The sequence below is a fragment of the Atractosteus spatula genome, chromosome 5 (assembly GCF_055471065.1).
Source record: "Atractosteus spatula isolate fAtrSpa1 chromosome 5, fAtrSpa1.hap1, whole genome shotgun sequence".
Lineage (NCBI taxonomy): Eukaryota > Metazoa > Chordata > Actinopteri > Semionotiformes > Lepisosteidae > Atractosteus > Atractosteus spatula.
In genome coordinates this window covers 49,678,479-49,694,754 of record NC_142710.1, presented here as the reverse complement: position 1 = coordinate 49,694,754, position 16,276 = coordinate 49,678,479, and the positions used below count along the sequence as shown (strand labels likewise).

Below are 16,276 nucleotides of genomic sequence, written 5' to 3'. Positions count from 1 at the left end.
CCTTTACCATCGCATGCCTAAAAAGTAATAAGCTCACCCACATAGAATCTAGTAGTTCAGGTGGGTAGCTGCGTCAGCATGCGTAGGCTGCAAAGGAACAAGTAATAGGTTTATTCCATGCTGAAAAAAAGAAGAAAGAGAACACATAGAATCTATGCAATTGAAATAGCTTGCAGTCCCACATTCAAAGACGTGCTGCTCTGGGCTAGCGCATAAACTGAAGGGCAGACCCACAAAAGACGTAACAGTGCTTTGCTACCTCTGTAGCGTGTGTAGTTGCCCAAGAAACATAACTCAAGAGTGTGAGCTTCATATGCGCAGTGTAAAAATGTCCTTCCTATTTCTCATTTTTATACCTAATCAGCAGAAAAAAAAATCAGTTTACGCTGCCTCCTATTAATGGGGTGATTATTGGTAATAAATACTTTTTTTCTAAACTTATTACAGAGGCAGTTTTCTTGCACGGTTAATGAGGGTAATTTGACTTGGTTGAGAGATTACAGTTCTAAAGAATTAATGCGGCAATCCAATTCAAAGATTTAAAGAGATCTAAGATTCTTCACAGGTCGTGTGCTGGTAGATGTGCTCCTATCACATAGCAGCTAATGGACTTGAACAGCAGCCTGTCATTTAGTGTTACCTCAGAGTAGAGCAGACATGCCCTTGATTCCTGCAGAGCTAGTTCTTTAGTTCAGTTTTATCTGCATTTTCTTTTTTTTTAAATATTTCCTGCACATGCTTTAATAATGGACCTGGCTGTAAAAGCAACTTTATTTTAAGGAGGCAAGTAAACAGTCGGTACAATTTTACATCACAGGAATACATCACAGGAAGGGTAATGCATTCTCAAATGAGAACATTTTTATTTAACTACATTTTTTGGTTCACCCTCATGCTTAATTCTACGACCCCTTGACATTTTTGTCCTCATTATTGTATATGCAATGTTTTGTATTGGCAAACTGAAATGCTTGCTGTGTTATCATTATTGATTTATTTTGTCTTATACATTCATCCAAACCAACTTGTGTTTGTGCCCATTTACACAGCTGGTGCATTTTTAGTGTTCTGAGTGCAGTACCCTGCTCAAGGGTACAATACCAGTGCCACACCTGGGATTTGAACCCACAACCATCCAGTTATAAGTCCAGAGCCCAGATCGCTTCTCTGTATGCTCTGTTTCACGGACATATGGAAAAATAATTAGAACTCTGAGTTACAGAATATGTTGGATTGTAGAAAATGTGTTTCAAATGTGCAGGAAGGAGATTATGAAATTATTTGCTGACCACCGTAGGTACATTTCTATATTGAATGCTTTAGGTTTGCAAACTGCACGATTTTTATTTTTAAAATGAGCTATTTTCTTTTACTTCAGTACTCCAGCCAGTAAAAAGAGCAGTGGTTATAACAGAAGCCTTGTGTGATCCTTCAGACATTCTTAGAAGAGATATAGCAACAGTTTAAATGAAGCTCCATCAAAAGGCAAACCACTGTATTGGTCCAGTTGATCTTATCTTTCTATCTTGGCTTCCATCCTTTCCTATGGAATCAGCAGTGCGGGGCAGGCTGAGGAATGAAATGCTTGATTACTCAATAGAGAGAGAAGGGATGGTAATCCTTTTCCACCTGGAGGAGGGGAAGGGCACAAATTCCCTGGCGTTTTAGCACATCACAGCTTTTGATCTGCCAAGAGCATTAAAGATTTTTCTGGTTTGTTGTGGATTATTACGCAAAACGGAAACAACAGAACAAACATGTCCCTGAGGTGAATTCATTCATTCAGTGCCACATCCAGCTCATATAAGCAGACGAAAGTAGTGAGAGAGACTTTTTTTGAGGAGCTGATCTCCACTCTGTCACTCAGACTGTTACTTTTGTCATTTGCCTTGAAGGAATGTTCATTTTGCCCCCCCAGAAATCTTGTTTCTCACATCTTAAAAAGGACGGCCCACATTAAAAAAAAATGTTTTGACCATTTTTCTTCAACCTCTTTTTTTGTTTATGGTTTAATGATCCCCGTACAATACAAACTGTTATTTATAAAGTGGATATCACAGACTCCAAACTCTAACCAAAGAAAAGATAAATTGCCTCCCATTTGCACAGCAGACTCGAGAGTCCACTTGAGCCTAAAGCTGTAATGATTGAAACTCTTTATTGTTTAGCCTATTCTTCAGCCTCATTGCTGGAGTATCAGGTACCCCGTTGAACAGATGGAAGTTCAATTGTAAAGATTTAGGTGTATATTCTGATTAAAACAAAATGTTTTCATTCCCATTGGGAAGCATCTGCACCAGTTTTTGACTGTGCGGTTGATCCAGGTCTTAAGCAGTGCATATTATTTTGAACAATTTGATCAAATATTTCTGTTTGTCATTTTCAAAACCCTGTTAAGGAAATGTCTGAAAAACACTGTAAGTAGAATTACATTTTTTATTATACATTCATCTAGTATTTCTTGGAAAATATTTTTTTCAGGTAGTATTCATGGGATTACTTTACTTTTTATATGTAATGCATCTTGCACTTAAACAGTATATACAAGCATTTGTTAAAATCATTGATCAGATTTTTAGTTTTGAAACAATACAAAAACAGTATTTTTTTCATGGGCTTTTTCAACATCAGAGGTATACTTTAATTTACAGACTTCAGTAACGGCTCATTCTGCCTTTAGACTTATTTATTTTGATGTATCTAATCATGGTTGCGGTCCAGCTTATTGTAGTATTGAAATCACAGTAATGTTTAGTGTCTTTGTGGTCACAGACATAGTGACAAAAACTGTTTTTTTCAGACCTAGGTTTTTTCTTCGCTCTGAACTGTGGAATTGTATTACTTCAATGTGTGAACTCACCATTCCCTGCAAGAAATTTCTATGTTGTAACTCAATACTGACACTTTGCTAATCAGGTTTTCTGTGATTAATCTGAGTACTCACTTTCTAAACAGAATAATGATATCACAATTACTCCAAAAGTACCTTTCATATTTATTCCATATTAAAATCAAGAGGAAAAAAGTTAGAGTGGCAGACCTTATTAAATCATTATGGGTGCCAAATGCATAATGTTTTTTGTCATTACAAAGGAAAAGCATTTTTATATGCTTATCATTTAATTTTTTCATGTTTCTGTACCGAAATGACTTGTAGATATGCAAATGTGATGCAGTGGCAACTGTATTGTGCTTCTGTTCGCATTTTAATATGAACAGCATGACAATAATAAGCAGTAGATTAGTCAAAGATAAAATAGTGCATATAATAGCCATTGCATCAGGCCAAATTCAGAGCCTTGCAAAAATGTGATCCTTGTTGTTAAGTGATTGGTTGCCTTGTAAAATTTAATTGATTTTCGGCTTAACGGTCTTATTTAAGGTATCTTAGAGAGGCAGACAAGTCATGCTAGTTTTCATTGTAAAATCCTTATTTCATATGTGAAAAATCAAATGCAAGGCCAGGAAATACAGGTCTTCTTCTTTTCTAAAGAGATCCTGATTAAGGAGCTGTGAAGCCAGAAGCTATTTGCTTGTCTTAGTGAGTACTCTATCTGAGGAGAAAAACAAGTCTTAAAGAAAAGAATAAAAGGTTCCCTTTTTATTTGGACATTTTACAGTTAAAATTCTGTTGAAGTCTGAAAAGTCTTACAACTTCTGTGCACTAAAGATACCATGTTAGTTTGCAGAGCATTAAGCGTAGATTGTAGATTTGTTACAGCATCATGGCCTGTAACCTTCAGTTTAGCTTGGGTGTGGTGAAAAAGAATTATATTATTTTTTTCAGCAAATCAATGATCATAACTCTAAATATGATCTACACATGCCATCTCTTGGTTAAACCCAGAGCAGTGACCCTATAGTGTGTGTTTACACAGTCTGGGGGCTACTAGAATAAAAAGCTGGGATGGTTTTTGGTTCTATAGTTTTATAATTGTTTTCAGCATTTTAGGCATGTATTGGTTAGTTCCTCCATGATTCTATAATGGCAACATTTCAAAAATCTCTATAATGTAAATATTCACAGGGGAATTAATAATGGCTATTGAAAAAAAAACACCACAGAATCATAAGAAATGTGATGCCTAGCTCACAAAAAGGCAGCAGTCTGATTTTCTAAAAAAAATTCTAATTAAAAAAAACATTTTTTAGGTGAATGCAACCTAATAATTGCATATAGCTTTCAGTCTTTATTCTTGGCAGGTATAAAAACACGTTTGAAACAAATACAGACTGCAATACAGCAGAGCAGTTCATAACCATTAACATATCAGAGTGGCAGGCACTGGAATTAATACACATATGTATCTGTGGTTTGGTATTTGTTTCAAAAGCTCTTTGAAATTAACGAGGGAAGAATGTGCTTTTGGACACCCCTTAAGGTATCTCAGAGAGGCAGACAAGTACAGTGTGCTGCCCTGCTTAGTTTCTTTGTCATATAAATGAAGCTAAAGCTTTGACTTCTCTCTCCCCCAGTCAATTTTTCCTTCTTGTGACCTCGCTTTAGTGATTCTATTCATCCCAAGTATCTGGGCATAATGTGAAGTAGGGAGAGAATGGCGAAATCAGTTGTTGATAGACTTAGCAGTGAAGTGGATTAAATAAGCATCAGGCTACTGGAGCTGATTACAAGAATATGAAAATGCAGTATCTTAATGGTACATATTTTCATGTGGCGGCTCAGTTGCCTTTCATTTTGCAGCTAATATGTCTATTCTTATGAGTCATTTACTTCTTTAATTACCTTTTGCAGCAGATGCACAATGGTGTATTAATGTGAATGATTTTTACTGCCAGTTTATCATACAATGCCTCTAAAGTTGAAAGGTGTAATTGACTTGGAAGAGCAGCACACGAGGGAAACAATATTTAGTTGACAGTTTTCCTTGTACTCTTGGATGGTGTTTATGAGTTTACACCACACTAAAGGAGTAATAAACACAATTTTCATTCAATAACCGTGGAGAGACTGTTCCTAAAATTCCTTGGTGGAAAAGAGATTTGTTCATTTATTCAGTCACAATCGAAAGTTGTGTTTTATGATTTTATGATCAGACTAGACTGGAAGAATGGTACTGTGCGTGTTTGTGTGTCAGTGGGTGAGCATGAATTTCTACCAATATGGGGACAAAATGAGAGAAAATGTTCCCACAAAGAGAACTCCTGACAAACACAGGATGTGGGGAAGTCCCCATAATGTAAAATATTTTTTATAAACCAAATTACATCTTTCAAATCTAAAAGTGCCACAGGTATTGTTTTACATCCATTTTCACACTCTATGAAGTCTCATATGAGTGGAGATTGGATTAGAATAGTATAGAAGGCATTTGAAAGAGAAATCTGAATGTATATACATGGTTTTAGAATAGAACACCTACATACTTGTGGAGAACCACTTGGCAACATTAGGGGTAAGTGTATTCAGATGTCCTCAAAGACCTCAGATGACTTTTCTTGCTGCATTACTTGAAACAAAACTGAAAAGATAATAATCATATATTTAGATAGATTTAAAAGATCACAGAGAAAACAAGCATTTATCAACCATTTTTCAGAATTGTAAGGGGAGATGAACACTTTCAGGATTCTGTAAATATTACTTTCAGGATTCTTGGGATTTGAACAATTAGTGGTGTGAGAAAATGGCCATTTCATGCCAAGTTGTGGTACAGCACTAACATTTGGGTGGTCCAATGCAATGTAGTCTGATTAGTATGGTTGGTTGTGGTTAAACAAAAAAAAAAACTAGTGACCAGTAGATAAATCAGTAAAAGCTGATATTTGCATCTCAACTGTAATTTCATTACTTGGAATATATTGATACTTCTAACATCATTTGAATTCATATCTTTAACTATAGCAGCTGTCTTCTTCGATTCAGAGAAATACAAACCATTTTTGTCACCTCTTGTCTTATAACCTGCAGGGGAAGATCCTCAGAGTCCAGACATTAAAATCAACAGTAAAGAAAAGTGCAAATGCCTTCTGATCCCCTCAAAATGTAGCCAGTAACTGCAGAATGTATTTTTTGGGATACAGCAGCAAAATCAGAAGTTTCTCTTTTAATTAAAATGCTCCAAAATCATTAGGTTACTACGTGTAAACAAATGTTTTTGCTCTTGCTCGCAATCTTCTTTTGCCACATATTGGCTCCTTGCAGCACACAGACAGTTAATCCGTTGGCAGTTCTGTGTGGTTGTTTGCAGTTTGGGCCTCAGCAGCATAATGAAAGTTTTCTTGCCATCTGTTGTTAAGCTGGTGTTGAGCAAGGCCAGAAAATCCAAACAAAACGATGGCCTGCTGTAAACTGAACCTGTCAGTCTGGCATAGCTAAGGTGACCTCTCCAATGTGCAGGGCAGTCCTCGGTACCAGGCACTGCCTGCATTGAGAGTTACAAGGGGAACCGCTCAGGGGGACAGTATTTACTCTTCCAATTCTGCTTCTCTCTCCCAATCTCCCACCATTTCATCATCCATCACATTTCCTTGATTTTACTTCCATTTGTATTGTTTTTTTTGTGTGTGTGTGCATAAAATATTAAATAGGCTCAGAAAATAAGAATGTTTCATTTTTTAAAAAAAAACAATTGTAAGACAGTGCTACCTGTTATCGGGTGAATAAACAAAATTAGATTTTTATTGAAGTCGGCTTGTATCTTACATAATTGCATGCTGAGTTTTATATTGTTTAAACATGGCAATTTGAAATGTTTAGTGTTGTCATAAATATTAATAGATTTGCTGAAAAGTGTTGCAAAGGAATGGGATATAGTGGTTTGAAGTGGATATGAAACACTGATTTATTTATGTATTCTACATGAATTAGTTTGGAAATCTAAACATCAGTTAGAGAGCATTTTGTAGATGGGCTGTAATGTGTTGGATCTGAACATTGGTGCCTTTTTCCATGTGGAGAGCCTTTTTTGAAATGGCATTAATTATATACTTAATAGTGAAAATTTACCTTTCTATTTTGCATTGCAGATAAATGCCTATAATACAAGAAAATGCAATTAATACAAATAGTTTTATCCTCTCTGCTTGTCCGCTCACACATTTTCAAGAATTTATCCCAAATCATATGCATTTCAATTAAAATGACACTTACTGTAAGTGAAGTCCATTAATATATGTCCATGCATTCACTTCCCCCCACCTCATATATTGGGCATTTGAATGAAAAATATGCAGTCCTAAAGATCTGTACAAGCTCAGACAAATTCAAAAGCAATGCACTGACTGCACAGCATTTTTAAGTCATATTTGTAATAGCCCAAACTAAAGTTACAGTGAAGCTACCAAGATTCATCTGATTGACAAAAATATCACATTGAGGAAAAAAAAAACTGGAAAGCAAAAGAGATGAGCTTGTTTACAAGGTGACTGATGTATAATGGGCATCTTGTTTAAAGATGAAATGCATGGAGGATAGAATTTCTGGTATAAATGTCAGGTGCGTTAAGATGTGTGCTCACTCAGAAAGTCAGCTAGATAACCTTGACATTTAGGACACTGCCATGCAGACGGCAAAAATGGTATTTTTTAAAAGGAGGACTACATTAAGAGGTAACCTATTAGCAGTGTTTTTGCCGGCTGTCTGAAAGCTCAGGTCTCCTGTCTATTAAACTCCAACCACTGTGTAAACATTCCTGTGTTGTTCCTGGTCTCTACAATGGCCAGGGGGATCGAGTTTCACCTGCCTGCACATCTTCAAGCAATTAGAGCAATTAGTTTGAAGCCATTTCACATTCAAGGTCTTCTATGGCATTCAAGTCTAGGACATCACTGAATAGAAGGAATATAGAGTGGTCTCCTGTGATAGACCTGAACAAATAAGCAGTCCTTAATTTTTTTCAGAAAGACATGTTCCCCCTGGATAACATGAGAAAGAAACTCTTCTGCGTTGAACAAAACCACTGTTTTAGTTTTTGGTCATTTTTAGAACCACCATTTTCTGCAGTTCATTTTTTCAATGTTTCTGTACAATATTTGTTTTTTGATAAATGTTTCAAAGAGATAGTGGCATGTGACCCTTGGGAAGTCTTTGTGCCTTATTTTTGTTTTCCTCCTGCTAGCACTAATACTTTTCAGCTAGAAGTTTCTAGTATTTCAATGTTTGTAGACATAGAAGGCTTGACTGCAGATGCACAGGAGTTTGCCATGTTAGCCGATATGCGTAGTAACTTTCCTAACAGAATGAGTAATAAATGAAGGAAGACCCTCTTCAGGAGGGGATAAAGTAAACTGGGTGTGGACTATCACTGCTGGAAATAAAAAAAAAGCATTTGTAAAACTTTGACTAAAAAAAAACATGAAACCCATTTCTGAAATTATTCTAAGTAATTAAAGTTAAAACATCTAAGTATAAAATATTGTATCACCAACAAAATGTTGCTTTTTAGGACTGAGGACATAGGACTAAAACATTACTGTGTTACTGCTTAACAGCTTGCCTTATCATTCCTTCAAACCCCTGGGATATCAGGCCATTACTGGTATTTTTCAAAAGGTATTATTTGCTAATTTTAAGTGGACGTATGTGCAGATAAGAGAATAGTTGTTTATTATGTAAAATACAGTAATATGAGAGTGATGTGAACTTTGAACATATGTAAAAAAGATTGGCTGCATTATATTTGACAAGAATACCAAATAGAAAGTCTTTGTTGCTGATAAGAGGGACCTTGTCAGATCCTGGAGGGTGTTTTTAATCAGCAATACCTGCAGGCTTCATTATAAGAGTGCATGTAAATCTTCTGTTCTTTGTCCGTTTCTTATTAATTAACAGTTGTGCTACAAACAATTTGAGCATTGAATTCTAATGAAAGCATCTTAAATGTTAAGTGTCTTACACTGCTGAATATTTAACTGCAGTCCACCAAATAGAGATTAACAAAATGTAGCATTTGTTAAAAAATGATTGATTAGTAGTATTGAAAAAGTGCGGTAATTAAACATTGTAACAACTGCCTCACACACTAAAATAGTATGATTTTTAAAAGAATGCTTTTTAAGATATACTTATTGCTATTTTTTTTTCTTTTCACATACAAAAATCCTGCTTATAGCATCTAATGGTTCTGTTCCTTTGTAACCCAGTCGCCTGTTTCTATTATCTGTCTTTTGAACTGTTTTTGTATCTGATCAGTTCCACCTAATATGTCTCTTGATTTGTACCATTGTAGTACTCAGACAACATGCTGTTCTCCTCATTTTTATAAGCTTTCGATGCTCTTGCCTGTCATACACTGGCAGTTTATCTCTGGCGTCTGGATTTGCTTTTAGACTTGTGTGTCTATCAAGCCACAGTACCTTTGAATGCAAGATCAAAAGAAGATGAATTCCAAGGGAAAAAAAATCCTTGTATGAAGAAAAGAGTGGGTGCTATGTAAACATCCCAGTGACAGCTCACAATGAGTTATTTTAGGGCAGCATTAGCGCACAGAATGACAGGCAGCCACAGACTACTTGCTAAACAACAAATCAGACCCCTTGCACTAGTCGGATTTTTGCCTCGGTAACAATGCATTTGTTCACAGAATTCTGGGGAGGGTTTTCTTTGTTTTCGCGTGTGAATTATTCCAAAGCCATGTAATGTTTCCTTGTAGCATCTACATCATCTGCTTTCTCCGAGAGTTTGAATTTGAAATGTAACCCACACACTACTCGTGCACAGTTTGGAAGGCACACCCAAGAGCATGTATGCAAGCTCGTTTATCTTATTTTCCTTCTACCCTAAACGTTTTGAAGCCACTCAGAGTTTTGGTTCCTCAATCTTGTTTTGTTTCCACATTTGTTAATTATTGGGGTGTGTTTTTTAATGAGCTTTTAATGTTGGATATGATTTCTTCAGGTTTTGGTTCATCATTGGCATGATTGCAGTAATTGTTTTAAGTGCTTTATTTGAAAACGGTAAGAAATCTAAACTGGTCAGTAAACTGTTGTTAGTGTCTGTTCTCCATCAGACAATGTACTCTGTGCTAGTAGGAAGACAGGGCTCCTTCAGTGGCCTGGAAAGGGCAGTGTTCCAGTACATTTTCATTTCAGAATGTGCTTCAGCCACACAGCACTTCCTGTTTATTCAAATATCTTTCCTTCATATTCTTGAAACCCCCACTTCATTGAAACAGCCAGATCACAGCTTCAGCGCAAGTATCAAGGCAAGAGTGTGGTATATTCCTCTGTCTTTAATCTCTTGTTCATTCTGAGATCTAATTTTTTCAGATATTCTTGGAAGAATATTTTCAGCACTCAACAGTACTTTTCATTATCTGACAGAACACCGTTTTAACGGCTATAACTTGATATCTTTCTTTTACAGCCTGGGGTTGTGTGTACTTTTATGGCTCAAAAAGTTATTTTTTTCTTTATTTGAAAGAAATACCTACTTCCGTATTCCCTGTTAAGCTGAAAATGCTGAAATAAGCAACTAAACATATTTGACGTGCACTTTGATAGTATTTAGCTTTGGATTTTACAAAACTGTCATAAAACAATGTCAAAATGAAAGGCCGTGTTCCCTTCTCACGGATGTAAAAGTATTTTAATTAGAATTAGTGTTAAATGTCAAGTTTTGATGCACATGTAATTTAGCACTATATTTAGATTATGTTTTTATCGTCTATGCTGCACAATTTCTTTTGATTGCTCATTTTGCGTAGGAGTGAAAAAACTCATACTGTCCACTAGTTAAAGCCACATAAAATGGCCCTTTTGACAGTGAGCTCTATGGGGGCTTTCCCATTTGAGTTCTCATTTCAAAGTCAGAAACCTTGCTACTGTGCGTGTAGTTACAGCTTATTTCCAGTGGCTTTTTCATCAATGTTCCAAAATTACTTTTTATAGGTCAAATATTGCCTCTCTGATCAAATCAGGCTTTATCAGATCTTACTTAAAATCATGACAGCATGTTCTGATTCGTTATCAAAATGTAAATAATTTCTACTTTAAAGGAGCAAATTGTGGAATTATATTTTTTGGATCTTTCAGATTTTTTTTCATTGTCTTTTCAGATTTCTTACTTTCAGGAGTCGGCAGTGGGGCAAATTAGTGTTTGACTCTTATTTAGGATTCTAGAGTTTTAAGTGTGGAACACTTAATGAATGGATGTCTAACTGATCAAGACAGGAGGTGAAATGTTTATAAACCAAAGAAAAGGAAATGTTTTAACAGATAAAAAAATAAAGGGCTTGGAGAGAAGCATTAATGTGATCTACAAAGGTTGGAAATCATTGTAAATAAACTTATTATTTTCTGAAAAAAAAACAGTTTATTGATAAATCAGGGTAATCAGTTTTGTTGAGGAGTGTCCTTAAAGTGAAAATTATAAATTTAACTGAATTTCACGTATCCTCTGTAGTGCTTATTTTTGAGGAAATGTTATTACTTTATTGTGGATCCTCAATTAAACAGGTGAATGGACACTGATTGTGTGTTTGTGTGGAGGGTAATTTTTGAGATTTAAATATCTTATCTGTTGTGTATCGAAGCTGTTTGCTCAGAATGACTACTGCATGTCACCCAGGAGGTGCTGCTCTTCAGTAGTGGATGAAATAGTGCTCTTTTATATGTAAAGTGTTTTAGAACCCTTTAGGATGAAAAGCGCTATATAAAGGCAATTCATTAATTTATCTAATTTATTTACATACTTTTCACAGTGCTTCTGTAAAGCTGTCTTTACTGTAAAGTCCAAAAATCTCGTCAAAAGAGGAAATATGCTTTTTATATAGCTTCCTGCTCCTTTTTCAGATAGTGCTCAGTGGAACCTACTTATGAATTTTCCCACCTCAGAGACTCGGCAGCTTTCGCTGTATTTTCTAGCGCAGATCCCTGCTTTGAGTGAATGCTGGAAGACTGGCCTCGGTCTGTAGCCTGTGGTCATATTCCACCCTAACATGAAGCTCTATGATGTAATCCCACAAAACCTTCTGATGCAGAAGGTCAGCACACTACCGTACAGCACAGCTGTGTCCCGCAGCCACAGAGCTGTCTAGGTCTCTTGTAAAGAGTTTTGTTATGAAGCTTTACGATCTTGGAAAACGTTGAAAGCTTTTTTTTTTTTGGTTCTCCTCTAGACGCTTTTTTTTTACTGGATAGCAATGGGCAGTTCTTCAGAAATCCATTCATTTAATTAAAGAAAATCATGTATTTAGTAAAAAAATGTTTGGATCTGCCTCTTGACTGTTTGTTTAATTGTGGGAGTAATCGTTTGTGGAACATGGAAAGAATGAGTGACGTTATTTACTCAGATGGTTTACTGGTGTAGGTGTGAGGCACATAACTTGCTGTGGGAACAGTTGGTTGCTTTTCTTGGTATCTGTGTCGTTTTGATGACCATTATTTTTCTTGTTTGTTCTGGATGGCATGTTTGATTATTTATCGTAAGGGAAAAGGGAGTAGCTGAAGCAATAAACATGTGACTGGACTGTATTTTGTTTTCCACTGAGAAGGCCACGTCCTTTAACAGAGATTTCAGCAGTAATAAACGTTTTTTTTTCTTTGCTTTAGAAGGAAGTGAAAATCAGAAAATAGTATATGGTAATTCTTGTGTCTGTTGCAAGTGCAAAATATGCATAGTTAATGTTCCTAATTTTGGTTCCTGTTGGTCTAGAGATTGTACTACTACAGGTATTTTAGCAAAGAAAGGAATGATGTTTAATAATGTAATTTATCTTTAGACAATTTGCTATGGATATGTTTTTTTAACAGTTACTCATAGAAGAAGAAACTGCTTAAATTGGTGCTTATCAGCCCCCTGACTATTAACATACATAATTCTTTCCTCACATGCAGTAGCTGTTCTGTTAACTTCTATGTTTTATGAGAACACAATTTCAGCAGAGATAACAGAGGAAACTATGTAAATATATTCGAAGGAAACCAAGATGGAAAAATTGTCTGTTTTGCTCACAACACAGTGTGAGTTGTTTTGTTATTTATCGACAGCCAAGAACAAGTTGTTATTTAGGCTACATCTGTTGTGTTACAAAGGAATGGAGTCCCATGAGAAGTGTTCCAAACAAAATATTAAAATGTCCTGCCTTTTCTTCATCCTTTCTCAGGCCCTTCAAGTTGCGCGACAAATTCTGCTGCACCAACAGCACCAGCAAAGCAGTGGGTTGAAGTCGCCCAAGAGCAATGAGAAACAGACAGGGCTGCAGGTAAGGACCTCCGCCTTCTTTCAGATTAAAAGGAGCCGGCAGTTCTGAAAGTTTTAACTGCACCGCATTTCATCCTTCTCTGAATTTGACCATTCATAATGCAAATCTTGAATTGCGAAATGGAAAACATCTCAAGTTTGGGGCAAAAAAAATTAGCATTTCATATCTCTGTGTGGAAAATTTAAATTCTCAAAACTAGGCTGTTCATTTTTTTTTTCTTATTTGTTTGCTGCATGCATTCTATTCTTAGGACAAAGTGTACAAGAAAAAAAGTGCATAAACAGGAAATCAAGAAAAAACTATACTAAGCTTGTGTGTTTGATCATAACTCTATTACATAGTAATCTTTTTTTTCAGATTTGAAGTATACATTAGGGATAGATTACCTAAATAAAAACAAAACATTTACCTTCAATGCAACGATTTAAAAAAAAGTAATTTGTTTTACTGTTAATATATGCAGTATTCAGTATTTTGCCTTACAACATACATTACGTTTCTTTTACAGTTGCCAAGAAACATAATAACTCCGAGAAACACTTCCACATGTCATGTTTACAAATGTGACATGTTGTGTGGTATTATTTACTTTGAAAGAGTAAAAGGTATAATTATTTTTTTTCTGTGTGGCCCCTCAGGTTTATATGTATTGTTTAATCCGTAGGCAACACTGCAGAATTTAGATGGTGACAAAGCTCTAACTACACTTCACGTCTTCATCATAAAGTAAATATGTTGCAAAGATCTCTTTGTTTTGGTTCCTACATCCAGAATATCCCAGGTGATGAGTGGAATGGGAGCAGGAACTGTTGAGCCTTCTTTCACTTAATTTTGCATTTCTGCGGCATGATTTACATTTATCCCAAAATAAAGCAACAATAATAATATGTAAACATGTTATGATTACATCTAATATTCCAAAATCTTTATTATTTTATTATTCAGTATTATTATAGACTAAAAGTAATACCTTGCATGTTATAGTGGTTTAGATATGAACTATCAGAGCCTGACAAATTCTCTTTAGGTCAGAGATGATTTTAGAACAGTAGCCTTCCAATTGTAGTTTTGACATTAATAATATTTGAAAGTAACACGTTAAGCTAGAATTGTTTTGTCCATCTGCAGTCTTAACATTTGTGTAGTTTTTTAATCTCTCTTGACCTGAGGAAATTGAATAGCTTCAGCTACTCAGTGAATATTGCCTCAGACAGCAGGGGGCACTGTGGAGCAGGGAAGAGAGATTGACTTGAGACAGTGATCTTAACAATAGTCCTTAGGGTGTATAAAGCATCTGTCTCTCTTTGAAGAAATATATATCAAAACAGTATGAAACAGATATGTATTTACTCCTGCTAACATATTTACAGTTGTTTAAATTACAGTATTTTCAGTATTAGAAAGTGGTTTACCAATAACAATAAAAAAGAATGTACATCAACTTTAGAGCATAAGGGTTGTATGATAGTGAATAAATGTAAATGTCTGGAGGGCATTTTTGGTAATTAATACCACAGCCTGATATATATAATATTTAATACGCTTTTTCCCATAGGGAGCATTTTTTAATGAGGTATTGTACCAGCTAGGTCTAATGTCAGGTACTGAAAGACGTTCTTTGTTGTGCAGATGTCTTAAGAATAGCGCCAGAGGATGAAATATGACTGTGTTGACCTTTCAGTTGTGAGCTTATTTGTCAGGATTCAAATAAGTTGAAAGGATCAAACTAAACAGTTTCCATAGTCAGGCTGGGGATTGTGAAGCAGAGGTCAACAGAGGAGGCCACATCGCAGATTCCTCTACACAGCCAGTTGTTGGTACATATTGAAGTACTAGAGCATCTCCCGCAGACAAAGACAAAATTAAAATTCTAATTTATTAATGTATACAGAGAGCTCGCCCAACCTGTCACTCAGCTATTGAAAAGAAAGCCTAGTCGTTTTTTTTAGCCTCTTGTAGCTTATGAGCCTCACAAGTTCAATATGGCATCTAAATAAATTGTAAATTGCTCATGCTGTAATGATACACAGTATGTTATAGCCCAAGCTGTTAAAAGGTTTTTTTTTAAAAACTCTTTTTTGTTTGAGTATCTGTGCTGTTTGAAAATCACAAGTTTAATCTTTTGTTGTATATTTAATCACAGTGTATGTCTTTGAAGTATTTACTGAAAGTTTAAACACTATTCTCTTGGATGGCTATAAAATAAAAAAGTGAAAATAGCGAAAGAGTATTATTTGTTAATATTCTCTCCCTCTTTCGATCTGGAGTTAACGTCGGTTTTTGAAAGCCTATTCCTGTGGTGATAATGATTGCTGGGCTTGCATATGTGCTCATTAAGTTATAAAATATTAAAGTTTAATTCACGGTATTTCCAACATGTAGTTTTCAAAAAATTTGTAGCATCAATTTAAATTACAATACAACCTTTGTCAAAAATCCAGTCAAATACAGTATATGTTTTGAATCAGTTTTGAATCAGTTCCAAAATGACCACGACTGGTCAAAATGACAAACAACATTTGTCTATTTGATGTGAGCAATGTGCCAGAATTCAAGTATTATATTATGAATTTTGGATGAGAGATATAAATTTTGGGAGAAAACCTTGCAGATCAGCTGCAAGTGTTAAATCAATTCTTATAATCTATGATTGAATAAAGACAAAAAAGACAAAATACATAACAGATAAAATTTCTGGGCACCTGAGAGATTCTGGCCCTGTTGTTTGAATTAGTATATGACAAGTACTGTATGCGAATGTCTACAAAGCTCAAGTTTATGTAATGCATATACTGTATATGCACCACATATAGATATCTATTTTGAAATTTATAATTTTGCTACCTGACTTCTTTCATTTTTTTCTGTGAATTATTTGTGCACAAATGGAAAATTGTTGTATTTCAGTTTTGAGGTGATTAATGCGTAAAATATCCAGTAGGTGGTATTGATGTATATATTCTTTCTTAAATCTAAGTGAATAATCTTGAATGACTTAATCATTTTCACCACAAAAAGATTTTTTTCACAATAAGATGTTTGGGTGGGCATTCCTCTCTAGAGTGTACTGGAAATTATCAGACTGCCTTAGAAACACCCCCACCTGTTTAGCA

At 35.3% G+C, this 16,276-nt stretch overlaps 1 protein-coding gene across 13 annotated transcripts in view; it reads left to right on the top strand.

Moving 5' to 3' along the window:
* Positions 1-16,276, top strand: part of foxp1b (forkhead box P1b) — a 194,094-nt gene that overhangs the window by 116,589 nt on the left and 61,229 nt on the right. For all 13 annotated transcript variants that reach the window (XM_088917906.1, XM_088917901.1, XM_088917905.1 and 10 more), the window contains one exon: positions 13,065-13,163. In XM_088917906.1, coding sequence (XP_088774032.1) covers positions 13,065-13,163 — 99 coding nt within the window. The remainder of the gene's footprint in view (positions 1-13,064; positions 13,164-16,276) is intronic.